General features: G+C 34.6%; 1 protein-coding gene across 4 annotated transcripts in view; it reads right to left on the reverse strand.

Moving 5' to 3' along the window:
• Positions 1-17,233, reverse strand: part of Gabrb2 (gamma-aminobutyric acid type A receptor subunit beta2) — a 219,265-nt gene that overhangs the window by 130,814 nt on the left and 71,218 nt on the right. For all 4 annotated transcript variants that reach the window (XM_003473348.5, XM_003473347.5, XM_063230739.1 and 1 more), the window contains one exon: positions 5,701-5,921. In XM_003473348.5, coding sequence (XP_003473396.1) covers positions 5,701-5,921 — 221 coding nt within the window. The remainder of the gene's footprint in view (positions 1-5,700; positions 5,922-17,233) is intronic.

The following is a 17,233-nucleotide window of genomic DNA, read 5'->3' on the forward strand; positions in this document are numbered from 1 at the left end:
TACAAGAGTGAAAAGATATGATGAAAAGAAAAAAAAAAGACTCAGTTTATGAGAAGCCAGCCAACATGGGGCCATAAGGCAGCTTTTAAAGGCACTCATGGCCACCTGGGCCTGAAGCCAGGCATCCCTGTCTCCTGTTTGAGCTGCAGTTGCCAGCTATAATGGCTGCAGACAGCTGGCTCCTCTCTACACCTGCATCCTCAACACGGAGACTCCTTTGAGCTTTCTTTAGTGGTTTCCATTTCATTCCAGCCTTACATCCCTAGACTTTTCTTATTCTCTTTAATCATGCTTCTTGTTCTAGACGAGGTTTTATTTCATGGAATAAGGAACAAATAACACTTAAATATACTACACCCATCCAGGCATGCACTTTTCGGTGTTAAGTAACATCGATCACTACTGCCACTAATTAATATGTCACTTCAAATACATATTTCACTCCCTAGTCTGGTGTTTGATTGTGTGTCATTTTACTTTCAGAAATCACTGATGCGGAGATAACTGTGTTATAACAAAACACAAATCATCTAATTCACCCCTGTAGAATATGATGAAGGTTCAAAAAGAAGTTCCAAACTGAAAACCAAATTCCAGTGCTTTTATTCTTTAATGAAATTGGCTGCATTGGCAAAGCATATTCATTTTCTTATCTGTACAGCATTAGAAGTCTGTAACCTGCGCATTTAAAATGTGTATCAAGTTGAACAAAAGAAAAAGAGAAAGTTCAAACCTGAGTTTTTGGAGATAAGAAACAGATCTAATCAGGATGAAAACTGTTAGACAGTAAGTGGTAGGGCCTAAAATATTTTATGTATTTAAATCTCAATCTCTGAGCTCCTCTGAACTCTTCAAAGTCACTGTCCTTTAATGTAAATTTTATGCTGATCTATTAGTGTGTTTTTCATTTAAAATTCCTCTAGCCAAAAGCAGTATATCATCATAAGCAGACCTAGCATGGTTGTGTACAATGATAAGCAATGCTTATGCTCTGGGAGAAGGAAAATTTTGCAAAGAAGTTAGGAAGGTATTAGCTAAAGGGTGTTGACTATGCTTCTCTGGGTTATGGCATAGCCTGGTAGCTTTGGTCATGGATAGCACCCAGTATGCAACGTACCCCCTGCAATGCAATCTCTCCTTGCTCAGACACACCCATTCAAAGGAGATGTAATGTAAAGAGAACCCCCCACATATGAGACATTCCAGCATCATTCACTGGCTACTGACATCTAAAATCTTGAGTTATATTTCCTAGGTAATAGAGCCAGAAGTTTGTAGGCTTATGAAACAACATTTTTTCTTTTCTAAATTTTATAACAACATTTTCAAACATTCAGACAATTTGAAAGAACAGCACAATGATCCACCCCATACTCATCATCAAATTCACCAAGCATTAATATTTCACCATCATGGTTTTTTCTATCTTTATTGTGTCTTAATACTTGAAAATTTCATTGACAAGACTTGTTGAAAGAAGTGTACTCAGATCCTGTGAATGACTGTGTCTACCTCCTCCTTTCCCTTCAAACTTCGTAGGACTCTGTGGGACAATGGGATAGGAGGTGAGAGCCTTAGCGTCTACTTTGAATTCACAAGACATGGATTTCAAAGGTCTCACCCTACCCAAGTTTCTTGGTCACTGACTTGATATTTAAAGTTTTTCTTGTCCTAGCCTTCCACAACTATCTCTGGATCACTGCTTCTCAATTTTCATCACTCAGACTGGTGAACTTTGTCACTACTGAGTTATTTCCAATGACTCAACCTGTGTGCAAGGAACCTGCACAAGAAAAGTCATCTGCCAGTAAACTGGAAGTGATGTGAACTGCAGGACTTAAGGCTGCATCTTCCGTGGAAGTCTCGTCTGTCTTATTTTATCACTGAAGAATGAAGTCTGTATCTGTGAATCCAATAAGATCTGTTTCCACTTAGCCTTCTTTCTTTCTAGGGTCTCTTGGGTATATCCTACTATTTTCTATAACCAACTTTCCACTGTGTGAAGAACAATGTGGGGCAGTGAAAAGAAACATCTTGCATTCCTGTACATGGATAATGCCAAATATTAAGGAGATTGTATTTTTCTTATATAAAACATATCTATGGTAAAGCTTTATTAATAAATTAGGGCATACTAAGAAATTAATGACAACGATAATAAAAAATTACAACAAGGTGCTGCAATTAAGGTAACATAGTCGTTTTTAAGATATGTTGCATTCATCTTTCTGATGATGATATCAGATGACAGAAAGTTTACATAAGGGATGAAATGAGGTGAGTGGCATAGGCATTGTGACATCACATTACACAATTATTGACCCTCTGCTGAGATTTTTCTAGATCAATCATCAGGGCATCACGATGGCAATGAATGGAAGTCAGGCAGAGATAGTGCTTTGTGATCCTTGACATTCAAAGGTTTTTATTTGTCAAAAACTCTTAGAAAAACATCATAACAGAAGTTGATGTCTCTGTCTTTCCTTTCCTCTGCAGATGACTGAAGTTTTTCTAATTCTTCATTCGTTAACATTTCTTTATAGTCTAAAAAATGTCATTCCATGTCTTCACCCAGCATGTTGAAAACGATTCCTCAACTAATTTGCCTTGCCTTGTGAATGATTTTCCTAACTTCTCCATCAGTCCTTCAGAGGCCTTTGAAATAATTTATGATTTCATTTCCTAAATTATTTCAAAAGGCCTGTATAGTTTCTTATGTTAATTCATTAACTGGGTCTTTGATTAATGTTATTTTATCAGGAATAGTGAATTATTTCCATTACCACATTATGTCCCGCTGAAGGTCTGATGCTGATCAAATGCAATTAAATATCACATGACCTTGTATGGCCTTGAAATATGGAGTAAGGATCTACCCAAAGGGCTGAAGCAATGAGATTTTATTTTGAGGTCAAAATACAAACTGGACATTCTGATTTTTATATTAAGTAGATTCAGAATATCCAGATACTTCTTTTTATTATAGATCTTTACATTTCAACCCTTACTCTTCCAAATATATACATACATATTTTTCAATTCTGAATTGAAATATTAATGCAACCATTCTATAACCAAGATTACTGTTACCCATGCTTTCTGATTATGCCTCTAGAACACAGCTTTTTTATTGAGAACAAGTGCATTCTTCATTCTGGACATGACACCTGACTTTGTCACTGAAATGTTGTTCTGTTTCCCCTCTACCTCTCGGTCTCCTCTTTAGCAAAACATCTATTACCTCTTTCTTTATTAACCTTATATGCTGCTCTTTTACTTGTTTATATTTGAGTTCACTCTAACAAGACAAACTATATAATATTTAAGTTTGTATGTTTGACTTATTTTATTTAACATTATGGTTTCAAACTGCATCCAATTTTCTACACGACTCAAATTTATTCTTTTTATAGTATAGTAGTACACGATTGTGTACAACTACCACACTTTCTTTACTCCTTTACCTATTCATCTGTGGATGGATCCATAAGCCACTTCCAACTGGCTTATAATTATAATGAACTGGGGTGCTATAAACATGGGTATTATATATAACTCTCCTATGATGACTTTAATTCAAGAAGGAACCAAATCTACCTCCAATTTAATGCCTTTTCTATGTTAATAAAACATTTTTTACATACTATCGATGCAAATTTTGCAGTTTGAGATGTGACAGTAAAACTAGCATAGATTTCTCTGTCCTTCATAATTTCATGGTTAAAAGTTTCATTCTTACTATAGATCTTAGCAACCTTAACATACAATGCTTTTTCTTCCTTTACTAAATGAAAAACATTTACCTTTTCACTTGAAGTAAACCCACTGCAGTTTCTCTGGCATATCTGAATTGCCAGCATTACTACTTTGTATTCCTGGGCCATTATTAACATAATAACAATTAGATTACATCAATGCAAGCAGTGTGTAATGTAATAATTCTTTTGCTTCTTGCTCCCTGTGCCTTCAGACTCTCAGAGTTCACCTAAGCCAGGATACAGGCATTCATCACAAAAGAAATTCTCCTGAGTGACATTACTACCTCACAAACTCGGATAAAATGGGCCCTCAGACCCACACCCCCTTTCTCTAGGTCCCACGTCACCCCCGCTCAGCAGAAAGTAGCCAGGGAGACAACGGCACCCTTTAACACCGAAGAAGTGGGAATGATAGGGTGCTGCCCGAGATTTGCCCACTCATCATGGCAGCAGCATAATACTGCATCATGGTTCTTAGCTCCTTCTTCCCAGAAGCCCCTAAGGCTCCTTCCTCCCAAAAGTCTTTGCCAAAGTTCACAAGTATAAAGGTTTACCCAAACCCTGGCACTCTCACAAAATAAATTACCTTACATCAGTCCCAAAGCCCTTCCCCCATCAGAGCCTATATAAGGCAGGAGCCATCCTTTGTCTGCAGAGAGCCACCACAGCCTTCTTTGTGGTGACTCCCTCCATGCCCACATTAAATTCTTTCTTAAATTCTTTCTTATCTAGTTGCCTCCTTTCTTTTAATATTCTGCACTGCTTTAGATCGAGTACAAAGTTTCAACTCAGTGTACAGTATTGGCCTACCCAAAAGCCCTAGGGGGTTAACTGAGTGACGAATATCTGAGTAGTGTAAACTACATGGATACACTGAACAGGATGATCCACTGAACAGGATCACACAGGATCACACAGGTGAAACAAAATAAGAGAGCAGCTAAAATTTGATCATGCAACTCAGAATAGGGCACAACTGAAAAACCATTGTTTATTTCTAGAATTTTCCATGTAACACTTAGACCAGAGTTAACCTGGGTAGCTGAAAATCAAAGTGTAGATAGTAAGGTCAGGGGGTGGGTGTTGGGTGTTGGGCAGGTTGCATACTAACACATTCAAAGAATTTATCTCAGTGTCTAACGCCTAGCAAGTGTTCATCAATGAATAATGCTATTGTCATTGTCATTATTATCGTAAGGCAAACCTGTATTTTTGTAAAATAGAATATATCAGAGACAACTGAAATTGTCAAAACTGCTTCTTCTGTATGCAGATGTTCTCTATGCTGAACTATTTTCAGAATAAAATATGTATCTGTTTTTCCTAGATACTATCTATTGCTTTTGGTAAAAATTAGGAAAAAATGACCGTATTTTAAAAATTACCATCATCAGAAATATCAGTGCATCACAGATTTTATTGATGTGGATATACATTTAAGATTTAAATTCTGTGTTAATAAATATGAGGTGACTACTTTATCTGCAAGTCAGACTGCTCCTGGGACGGTGGGAGAGCACGATAAGCTTTCCTGTCATCAGAGTACTGTGACCCACTTCAGGCCGCTGAGGAGCAATTTATAAACAGCATCTGCCGTTTTCAAACAATCATCTGCCATTTGTAAATATTTTTTTCCATTTTAAAGAAACCACGTTTCTCAGCTATTTTCATGTTGTTTATCTGTATTCCTTGAAGAAAGCAGCTTTCAGGGTCAGCAGCTGATACTGGAAGATAATTTGGAAAAAACTGAATCTTAGCTGAGGTTAAGTCCCTCTGTAAACAGGCTACCCTAAGCTCCAGGATTTCTGCAGCATAGGAGGCTTAACTGTTTATCAGCAAAACTGCAGGAGGAATAAGGAGAAGAACAAAATATTCCCTTCCAATAAGAAGCAACAACTGTTTTGTTCAGAAAAAGTTAAATTTTAAATTGAGGACTACTGACCTGAGGCCATAAAGCACTGTGCCATCTGGGTGCAGGCGGATCATGCGGTTTTTGACAGTCACTCCATGCACAAATGACTTCTTATCATTCAGGAAGTAGGTATCGGGCACCCAGAGCTGGTCTGCCACTCTGTTGTCCAAAGTCAAGTTTAAAGGTATTACATTATAGGATAGCCTCTTATCTCTCCAGGCTTGTTGGAAGTACATTGTCAAGGTATAATCCTGTGAATGTGAGAAGAAACATAGTTACTTGATGCAATAGCAGGCTTGTAGGACAAACACTTAGTATTAATAAGAAATATATATATATATATATATAACATATTGTATTATATATTATATATTATATTATATATTGTATATATGTAATATAATAATGTATAAATATATATATATTTCTATAAATAAAAAATGTACACACTCTTAGTATATACTATTTATGTGGACAGACATTAATTTATTAAATCCAATATTATAAGCACCTATAATATACATATATACATATATGTGCCATGGTATCCACTATGAAAACAGAATCAAGAAAATACATCTATGTGAAATTTATTATATATTTCCCAGGAAGAAGAGTATAAAGAATTAAACCATTAATAATTTGTGTTTTCAAAGCAGAATGTTCAAGATTATTTTAGATGGGCTATAAATGCAATTTAAATATAGTCACATAATCATTTTTATTTTTACTAAAAGAGCACAGCAAGCCTAAAATTCTACACAACATTCATTCAACAAATGCTTAATTTATATCTAGTATGTGATGGGCATTGCTGCAGAGTTGGCGTAAAGATGGTAAAAAACACAAATTAAATGCTCTGAGAAAATTTAATATATCACAGTCACAGGAGCAGCATAGAGTTAAATAATGCTATATTTCACAAGTGAAGTAAAGCAGTGTACAAAGTTATTTAGCTGCAAATGTAAAGAAAATTAACTGTAAAGAGTTGACATCGTACATAAGTACATAGTACATAAAGACCTCACACCACGGGTGCCTGGGAGAGCATCCCAAACTCAGGAGAGTCTGCGAAGGCCCTGCTGAGCCTCGGCCTGGCATGTAAGGAAAACACAAAAGAGACTGCTCCCAGGGCCTTTGCACAGGGAGAGTGCTATTGGAGCAGGAAAGAAAATTGGCCTTAGGAAATTTACACTGCAGTGGAGGATGCAATTTAAAATAACTTCTTACAAAGTGGTTAATTTACTATCATAATAATCACAAAAGCTTGCAAATGAGAATCTTAATCAGTTTAATCAAAGTGGGTCTCCCAGGGAAGATGTCACTTCAGAGACATGTGTAGATTCCTAGTTCTCTAAACAATATTAGCACTGGCAACATGTCATGAGAACTTTCATCCCAGCATCATTGATCAGCACTCAGTGCTCTTGGATTTTAGAAACAGTGAGTTACTCCATTGTCTTGGAGTCTGAGCTCTATTCTACTCTGGCTATGTGTTTGCAAGACTCTTCTGCTTCCGTTTGAATAAATATAAATGGGGCTTTCAATACAAGCCTGATTTAACAGGTCAATTATTATGGAAAATAAACATACAACACAAGTGAAACATGTAAACTACAAGCTTAATATATTATGAATAAATAAATTACATAGACATTGTAATATTTTATCTGTTATAGACCTATGGGTACAATGTAATTGTTCTTATCTTTATTTGAAATGACTAAGTACCAAATATCTATTTGAAAAAGATAATCAAATTTCTATTTATTTTAAAATAGTATCATTTTTATTTTGCTTGAATTCTTTTATTTTATTGGTACAGTTTTCATACACATAATGACAACATTCATCACAGGAAATTTGTACATAACAAATCATACTTCTTTTGTTCTCATTCTCTACCTTTAACCTCTCTTCCTCTAGTTACTTAAAAAGTTTGTTTCCATTTTTTATTGTATCCTTTCTTTTCTTATCTCCCCACCCTTGTTCCCCTTTTCTTCTGAAAAATTTGTTCTTATTTCCCAGTATCTATTATATATTTTGGTCCTTATTTGCACTTTCTCACATCAGAGAAACAACAGCTTTTACATGTGTGCCCAATTTATTTCATTTAAGAATATGTCCTAAAGGTATTTCTGTTTGGCTAGAAATGTCTTAAGTTTATCCTTCTTTATAGCAGGATAGTAATCCATTGTCCAAAACAATCACATCTTCATTATCCATTCATTGGCTGATGGGCATTTAGGCTGTTTCCAAGATTTAGCTTTAACAAACTGTGCCTTATAAACATGGCTACTCATAAAACATTGTCGTGTGATGCTTTTAATTCTTTTGGGACAATACCAGGGAGGGGAACAGCTGGGTTTATGGGATATCTAGTCCTAGATTTTTTACGAAGCTCCACATGGGTTTCCACAGTGCAGCAAATATACTCCCAGCAGTGGTGGAGAAGAGATCCTTTTCCCCCACAGCCCTGCCCCTATTTATTGGTTGTTTTCTAGTTGATAGGCATTCTTTATGGAGTGAGATGGAATCTCAACATTATTTTAATTTGCATCTCTCCAATGATTAATCAGATTGAACGTTTTTTCATATATTTATTTGCCATTTATATTTCTTCATGTGAGAAGTATCTATAAATTTTAAATGTGAGTTTTTGGATTGGTTCTTTAAATTTGGAGGGTCTGGATTTTTTTTTTTTAGTTCTTTATATATTCTAGATATTAGTGATGTAAGGAACAGTTAGAAAAATTTTTTCACTCTGTGGGTTATCTCTTCATTCTACTGGTGGCTTCTTTTGCTGTGCCAAAGCTTTTTAGCTTGATGAGATCCCAGTTGTTGATTTTTTGTAATATTTTCTATGCAATCAGCATCAAGTCTTTATACACCAATGTCTTCAAGAATTTTATCTATTCTGTCTTCCAACCGATTTAGAGTATCTCTGTTTTAATACTTAGATCTTTGATCAACTTTCTTTTTAGGTTAGTGAATTGTGAAAGATATAGGTCTAGTTTTAATGTTTGGCATGTGGAAAGCCAGTTTTTGCAGTACTATTCATTAAAGAGGCCATCTTTCTTCAGATGAAGGTGTTTGGCACCTTTCTGAAAGACATTGTGGTTGAGTATATCTGGAATTGTTTATGCTGCTTCTAATCTGCCCCATTGATTCTCAGGTCTGTTTTATTGCCCATATAATTCTCTTTACATCACAGTAGCTATGTAGTGGACTTTCAAGTCAGGCATTGTAATGTCTCTGGTCTTGTCTTTCTTGTTCAGAATTGCTTCTGCTATTCTATATTTCTTCTGATTCTAAATGAATTTTATAATTGTTTTTCTAATTCTATAAGTTATGCTCTTGGTATTTCATTTGGGATTGCATTAAATCTGAATAGAAATTTTAGAAGTATGGCTAGTGTCACTGTATGGCTTCTTACTATTCAAGACAAGAGATATATTTTCATTTTCTGATATTTTCTTCAATCTCCTTCTGTAAAGTACTGTCATTTTCATAGTAAAGGTCTTTCACGTCATTAGATTGATTCGTAAGTATTTCACTTTGGGGGGTACTATTATGAAAGGTATTTTCTTAATTTCTCCCTGAGTTTATTATTTGTATACAAAAATGATATTATTTTTGGAGTGTTGACTTTTTATCTAGCTACACTACTGAATTTGGTTATTAGATCTAGAAGTTTTTTGGCAAAGTATTTGAGGTCTTCTATGTAAAGTATTATATCATCTGCAAATAATTATAATTTAACTTTTCTTTTCCTATCCTTAATTCTTTTATTCTTTCTTTTGTTTAATTGCTTTGGTTAATTTTTCCAGAACAATATTGAAGACGAGCTGTGACAGTGACCATCCTTGCCTTGTTCCTAATTTTAGAATGAAAGCTTTTAGTTTCTGTTCATTTAGTATGGTGTTGGCTATTGGTTTGTCATAGATTGATCTTACCAGGTTGAGATAAAGACGATCTATTCCAATTTTAGGTAGGGTTCTTATCATGGATGTGTGTTGGACTTTCTCAAATATTTTTTCTATATCTATTTAGATGATCATATTGCTTTTGTTCTTGGCTCTGTTAATATGGTATACTGTGCTTATTGAAGAGCCTGGACTTTTCTTAGGTGGTAGGTTTTTAACTGTAACTTCAATTTCATTGACTGATACTGGTTTATTTAGAATTTTTATTTTCTTGATTCAGATTTGGTACTTTATATGTATCTAGGAATCTGACCATTTCTTCTGCATTTTTTTCATTTCATTAGACTACAGATTCTGAAAATAGCATTGAAAATCTTCTGGATTTCTGCAGGATCTGCTGTGATTTTACCTTTTTCATTCCTAATTGTATACAATTGAATCTTTTCTTTCCTTTTTTTTTTTCTTTTTTTGGATAAGGTTGGTTAAGGGTTTGTCAATTTTATTTACTTTCAAATAATTAACTCTGATTTATCAATGCTTTGGATTGTTTTCTTTGTTCCCACTGCATTCATTTCTGCTTTAATCCTCCTACCTCATAAGAGCTTTCAACTTGCTTCACTCTGCTTTTTATAGAAGACTAAGGTTCAACATTAGTGTGCTTATTTGAACTCACTCTGTTTTTCTGATATGGGAATTCACTGTTAAAAATACCTCTCATAGGACTACTTTCTTTGTGTCCTATGAGTTTTGGTATGTTGTACTGGAATTACTGTTTAATTATAGAAACTGTCTAATTTCTTCTTTACCTTCATCTGTGACCCAGTCATTGTTGAGGAGAGTATAATTTAATTTCCTTGTGCTTTTGAAGTTCTTGTGGTTTGTTTTGCCACTGATTTCCAATTTTATTGCACTGTGATCTGATAATATGCACAAGATAATTTCAATTCCTTTGTGTTTCCTTAAGTACGTTCTATGAGCCAGCATGTGGTCTATTTTGGAGAATGTCCCATGGGCTTCTGAGAAGAATGTGTATTTTGTTGTAGTGGAGTATGGAACACTCTTATAGACACTTACTAAATCAATTTGCTCTAAAGTTTGGTTCAGTGCTGATATTTCATCATTGATTTTTAGTACACATTTATTTGTGACAATGGAGATGCCCCATTACAATTTTATTAGTCCTTATTTGATTTTTCATGCCTTTTAAAATTTGTTTTATATAGTCAGGAACACAGGTATTTGGTGCATATATATTTATTGTTATCTCTTTCTTCTGGATTGTTTTCTTTGCAAGGATGTAGTAACCTTCTGTGTCTCTCTTAGTCGGCTTGAAATATAATTTTCTGCAAATATAATACCTACTCCTACTTTTATCTGGATTTCTGTTGCATGCAATATTGATTTCCAACCTCTGACTTTCAGTCTATGAATTTCTTTTTTAATTAAATGTGTTTCCTATATGCAGCATGTTGTTGGATCTTGAATCTTGATTCTTTCTGCCAATCTGTTTCTTTTGGTTAGTGGACTGAGACTATTAACATTGATGATTATAACTCATGTATTCATTTATCCTTGTGATGTTATTTTGTTGCTGATGGTTCTTTTTTTTCCCTTTCTGTTTAATTATTTCCCTTGCCTGGTGGATTTATTCTATTGGGGTTCATGGAATTGGAGTCTTCATTATCTCTCTCTAGAATGTCCTTCAGAAAATTTTGGAGTGCTGGTTTGGTGGTCATGAATTTCCTGATGTATTTTTTGTCATGGAAGTATCTATTTCTACATTGATTTTGATATTTTTGCAGGGTAGAACATTCTGGATTGGAGATTGTTTTCTTTCAGGGCTTGAAATACTGCACTCCAAGTTTTCCTTGATTTGAAGGTTTGTGCTGAGAAGTTTGTTGTGATTTTAATGAGCTTCCCTGTATAGACAATTCATTTTTCTAACAGTTTTTAATATTCTGTACTTAGGTTGCATTTCTGAAATCTTGACTGCTATATGCCTTGGTATAGCTTTTCTTTGATCATGGTTAATAAGAATTCCACATGCCTCAATTATCCGTGTGTCAAATTCCTTTTTTCTGCTTGGGAAGTTATCTACCATTACTTTTCTGCACAAGTTTTAATGATGTTTGCATTATCTCCTGCTTCTTCATTGACTCGGTCCATACTATGTCATTCTTCTTTGCATCATGTAGCAGCTGTTGGGATTCCCTTGCTATTTTTAAGTAATCCTTCTTTTTGTGATCACTAACCACATTATCTTGCTTTCTATTTTCAATATTCTATCATCACACTAGCTAATTCTGCTGCACATAATTTCAACAGAATTTTTAAATTACTGGGTATCTGTGAATCTGTTTTATGGATTACATATCTTTTGTATGTTAGGTATTCAATTTTCCATCATTTTCCTAAAATCCTTATTTTTAAAAATCTGTATCTGTTCTAGATTCTCTAAGGACATATTTCATCAGGGTCACCACTTCTGCAGTTATCTAAGAAAAAGATTTTGGTTTGATTATTTTCTAGAGCCTCATTCACCTGCTTTGTTACTTTCACTGTGAGCGCTTCAGAGATTCCAGGTGAGTGGTTTTTGACTTGTTCCATATCATTACACTCTGGATTTGCCTTTGACAAGCTGAAAGTTTGGGATGCATCTTGCTTAACTGTCTTCTCATTCTCTGTTTTGTTCTTTAATTCCTGCATTGATGCTTGTAAACTACATATTGTTGAGTAGATTTATTGCTAGGATTTAGACCCTGACTACTTCTCAAATATGTATTCCAGGTATAGCTGGCTTTTGGGTTTTGATTCTTTTACAAGATCCTATCTTTTCAATGCATTGAGGATGAGAAGTTGCTGCTTATTTGGTCCCACCAGGGTTCTTTAAAACTGACCTATAGTATTGTTGATGACCCTTGGGCAATCTCAGTCTTGACTAACCAGGAAGTACAACTGATTAGACCAATTATGTTATCTTAGCTAAAGTAGTAAAATGAATAACAATTATAGCATCAAAGCAAAGCTTAGAAAATGACAAACAATGGTACAGATTAATTTAACACTTTATATGAACTAGATTTATGGTTATATAATAAAATCTGAAACAAATCAGAAAATTGTATATAGTAAATAATCCCTCAGCATGGTGATTTTTACCCTGGGACAGAGAATTGAAAAGGGTTATAAGGAAAAACACAAAAATAGAAGAAGAGGAAGAGATTAAAATCAAGATTGTAGGACAAAGCACAAAGTTTACTTCAAGGCATGTCTCTGCTGTCTCTGGTAGACAAAGTGGGCAGGGTGCACATCCATGTTGATTTATACCAGCAAGCCATCAGTAGCTTTATAGCACAGTAGAGAGTAATCTCAGCAAGCCTGCACCTCTGGTTTCATTGAAGTTCAGGCTGGCATCTGGATGTGGGGCAGGAAACAGATCTGTTCTGCTTGTAATGCTCCATGTGGCTCCTGTCGGTTTGCATGTGGCTCCTCTATCTACTGATTTACACTCAGCAGCCTCACCCTGATATTGGGAGCCAGAAGTTGCTCTGAGTCCTGAGGTAAACTGGCCTCTCTCCAAAAGGGCTACTGTCCAATTGACCTCTTCTGGAGGATGTCTATACCTGAATACATCATTAGCCACTGCAGCCCATTGAGAGCACTGCTCTGTGTCACTGGTGTATTTCTCTAGGAAGCTTCTGGGGTCACCAGTAGTCACAATGCATTTGCAGCTTCCAGTCACCCTCCCACAGAATGAGCCGGGGCTCAAGGAGAAAGCATCACTCGCTACCTCTTTCTCTTGCAGTGAGGTCTCTCTCTTCACTCTCCCCATGGGCTTCGATTCTTGCTTCAAATCCTTCCTGGGTCCCGGGGATCCACTTCCCCACTTCCTCTAGTCATGTTGCTATTTTCCAGGGTCTACACAGCTAATCTCAGAGAGGCTATTTCTGTGCTGCTTCTCACTTTGTCATCTTCCCAACACTCAAAAGTTCTATTTTAAAGTTAACTCACAATGTGCTACTTGAGGTTTTTAAAATAATAGAATCATGTATTAATCATCCATGCAGTGTTAGAGGTTAGCATAGTGCACAGGGCACAAATAATGAATGAATGGATGTCCCATAGGTACATTTACTGTATTTCTGTGTATAGCTGGGTAATTTTAGATATAAAATATGCACTTTTAATCTCCATGAAGTCTTGAATTTTCTCAAATTTTGCTGGTATTTATATAGTTTAATTTATTTATGTCATTTTAAAAGAATGACTTTTAAGGATTTATACTATAAACATTAAATAGCTTTCATAAGAAAAGTAAAATCATTGGCAAAAAATTGCAGTATTTTTCTTGCTTTTCCAAACCTACGCATCTTTATCTCATTCAGAAAACAGGAGGTTGTAAGTTTACAAGCCAATTTCTAATAAAATAAATATTACTACGCTAAAGGCATAACAAGTAATTGTAAGTGAAATTCACTACAATGTTTCACTTTAACTAATGCTTGGAACTTTTCTGTAGCATTCTGCTTTAGTAAAGAATTAGTCAGGAGTCCTTAGGAAAGCATATTGATTTATAATAAAAACCAATAACCTTGAAGACATGAATTATCTAAGTAGAAAACAGCAGATTTACCAGCTATATTTTTGTCTTTGTTCATATTTTGCATGTCTGCTGTGATTAAGATATGTTTAGTGATTTCCATTTCTTGGAAATAAAAAGCAAAATTCGATTATTATCCATAATAGAAGATGGAGTTGCTTATACTTCTTTATAATAAGCCTCCTTGAGATTAGAAGAGACACTACTACTTGGCAGTTTGGAAGTCTATTACTCATCTGAGATGTGTTTAGACACATGAAATTATATTCTTTTTTAAATAAATAAGTGGTAATGCTGTAAGATTCTGTATTACATGCTAATGCTTGTTATTTATCAGCAAGACACTGCTTGCTAAGAAATGCTTGCAGTTATGCTCTGCAAACTGTCACATCAATTTTCATTTCATTTATTTTTAAATTATATACCATGACACTGTCGAGAAAGGAAGACACTGTCGAATCAAAGTAAATGTTATTGGACATAAAAAGAAAGAGCGAGCAATGTTTTTCTGGTCCCCTCTCTCAACGAATCTGAGATAAATGCTTTGAACTTCATATTGACATATCCTTTACATATCTTCCACCTTTAAGAAGCTCAATCAATTTGTTTATTCCACTGAAAACCTGCAAATAATTCACTTCTAGGTGCATCACGATTCATACCATCACCACACAAGGATTTAGATAATCAAAATTAAGTCCCTTGATTTGTAGTGTTAAACAAATTGGAGTAAGTCCACAACAGATTAGTTCTACCAGTACAACTCAAAATTCTCAAAAGAATAAAATGGCAGCCACTCGAGGGCTATGTGAAGTGGACTATGGGGAAGTGGTCTATATATACATTAACAGATCAATGGACAAACAAATGCATTTGTACATAGTGAAATATTACTCTGTTATAAAAAATAATAGAATTGAGTCATTTGTAGGACAATGGATGCACCTTGAGAACATAAGGTTAAGTGACATAAATCTGACACAGAAGCTTAAATATTAAATGGTGTCTCTTATATGAGAAACTCAAAATATAAATAAATTGAAGAGCAAATTAAAGATAGATGAAATAGATAAATGCAAACATATGCAATTAAGAAAATAAGGAAAACATGTAAGCAGACATTTAACCAAAAATACACTATTGATAAATAAACAAATGAAATTATGTTCAATATTTTAGCAATCATGGAAAAAAAGTTTTTAAAAAAACTATGGGTCGATTCTATTACACAGTTACTAGATAAAACACCGAAAAACACCTGAAAATTTTAAACATTGGAGAAGATTAACACCATCTGAACGGTTCATACACTTCAAGGAGAAATTCTAAACTACCAGCTACTTGGCAATGTATTGATAGTTCTTTATAATGCTGACACACATTTTCCCTATGATCTAGCAATATGATTTCTGTGTATAACTGAACCATTTTTCTGGTCCAGTCTAGAAGTTGTGTGAAATAATTTTCAGCAGATAAATAGATACACTCTGGTAATTAAATACAATAGAATAATACTCAGCAATCAAAAAGAAAAAAAATTATGGATAAATGTAACCTCATCAATAGTTTTCAAAAACTGATATTTAACTGAAGGACAGCCAGCTGCGAAAGAACATGTGGTTACTTTGCTTTGTTTACACAATACTCCTGAAAAGATAAAACTTAGGGGCATAGAAGATAGGTCTCTGATGGTCAAAATTCAGGGAGGCTAACTCCAAAAATCTAGTAGAGGAGAGGATGTTTAGTGAGAGCACTATTTTACATCTTACTAGCAACAGTACTTATATAACTGCATTTGTCAAAACTCAGAACTCTATACCAAAATAAGTACATTTTTCTCTACACAAATAAAAATAAAATTTAAAACTACCTGTAAAATACATGGTCTCAGGGTTTAAACATACCCAGCTTCAAATTCCAGTAGTTTAAATAACCCTTTGGAGTGACACTGAGATAATTCTTTCAGTTTCTAAGCTTATTTTTAATTTAAACAAATTGTAGATAATCATCATGGAAATTAATGTAGGGCTGAAGGAAGTAAAATTGTGCCACAAATTGTATTTTGTCTGTGTGTATAGAGGACATAAGAATATTCTCCCTAAGAGAGACAGACCAATGAGACCACCCGAAATTGTTACGGGCTCTCAAATCCCATGCTGTACAATGAGGAATTTGCATTTGGTCGCTTCCAAGCCAATGGCTGTAAGAATACAATCATTCCATTCTAGGAAGTGCTCTTCTGACTTTACCTTCAAATGCATGTTAAAATGTAAAAATCTTACATATTCTAAAATATTCTTGGCTTTTCTGCCTTTGTAATTTTTTCTTATATTAGAAGCCAAACTTTTCACATGTCTTTGGCTCAGTTTTGTAGAAAAATATAGTGAAATAATATGTACATTTTTAATTTTAATTTTGTGACTTGATTTGCATGGTTTTTCCTTTTTTTTAATCTAACATATATACTCCTGTTACCAGAAGTTTGTGTATTTGGAGATAGGAAAGAAGGCGGTAGGTGGATCAATGATGGTTGATAGATAAACACACTTAAACATGTATCTGGTAGTAGTTCTCCACTTTATTGCTGTCTTTTAAATTTCTCTACTTATTTATATAATTTGAAAAATATGAAACAAAATTTCTGTGAAGTACTTCTGCATAACTTCCAAAAGTTATGCAGACAATTAAAAATTAACATTCATATATTATTTATTTTTTTATTAGTACAAAACCAGCACTTAATTACAACAGTCCTTATTATACCCACTTATTTATTCACTAATGACCTTTTTCTCTTCCGGGACCCATTGAAGGTCCCACATTGCATGCAATTCTTACTCTCTTAGTCTCTTGCCCTGTGACAGCTTCTCATTTGTTCCTTGTTTCTGATGTCAGTGAGTTTGAATAACACCAGCTTCCTACTTTGCTGAATGTCTTTCCATTTAATTCTGTGTACTTGTGATCAGATCATACAGTTTGGACCAGAATGTCAACTAGGCAATGTTGTACCCATTACATAAGAGGCCACAAAATGTCA

Source organism: Cavia porcellus, unplaced genomic scaffold (genome assembly GCF_034190915.1).
Source record: "Cavia porcellus strain 051 isolate PalLab524CR breed Dunkin Hartley unplaced genomic scaffold, mCavPor4.1 scaffold_19, whole genome shotgun sequence".
Lineage (NCBI taxonomy): Eukaryota > Metazoa > Chordata > Mammalia > Rodentia > Caviidae > Cavia > Cavia porcellus.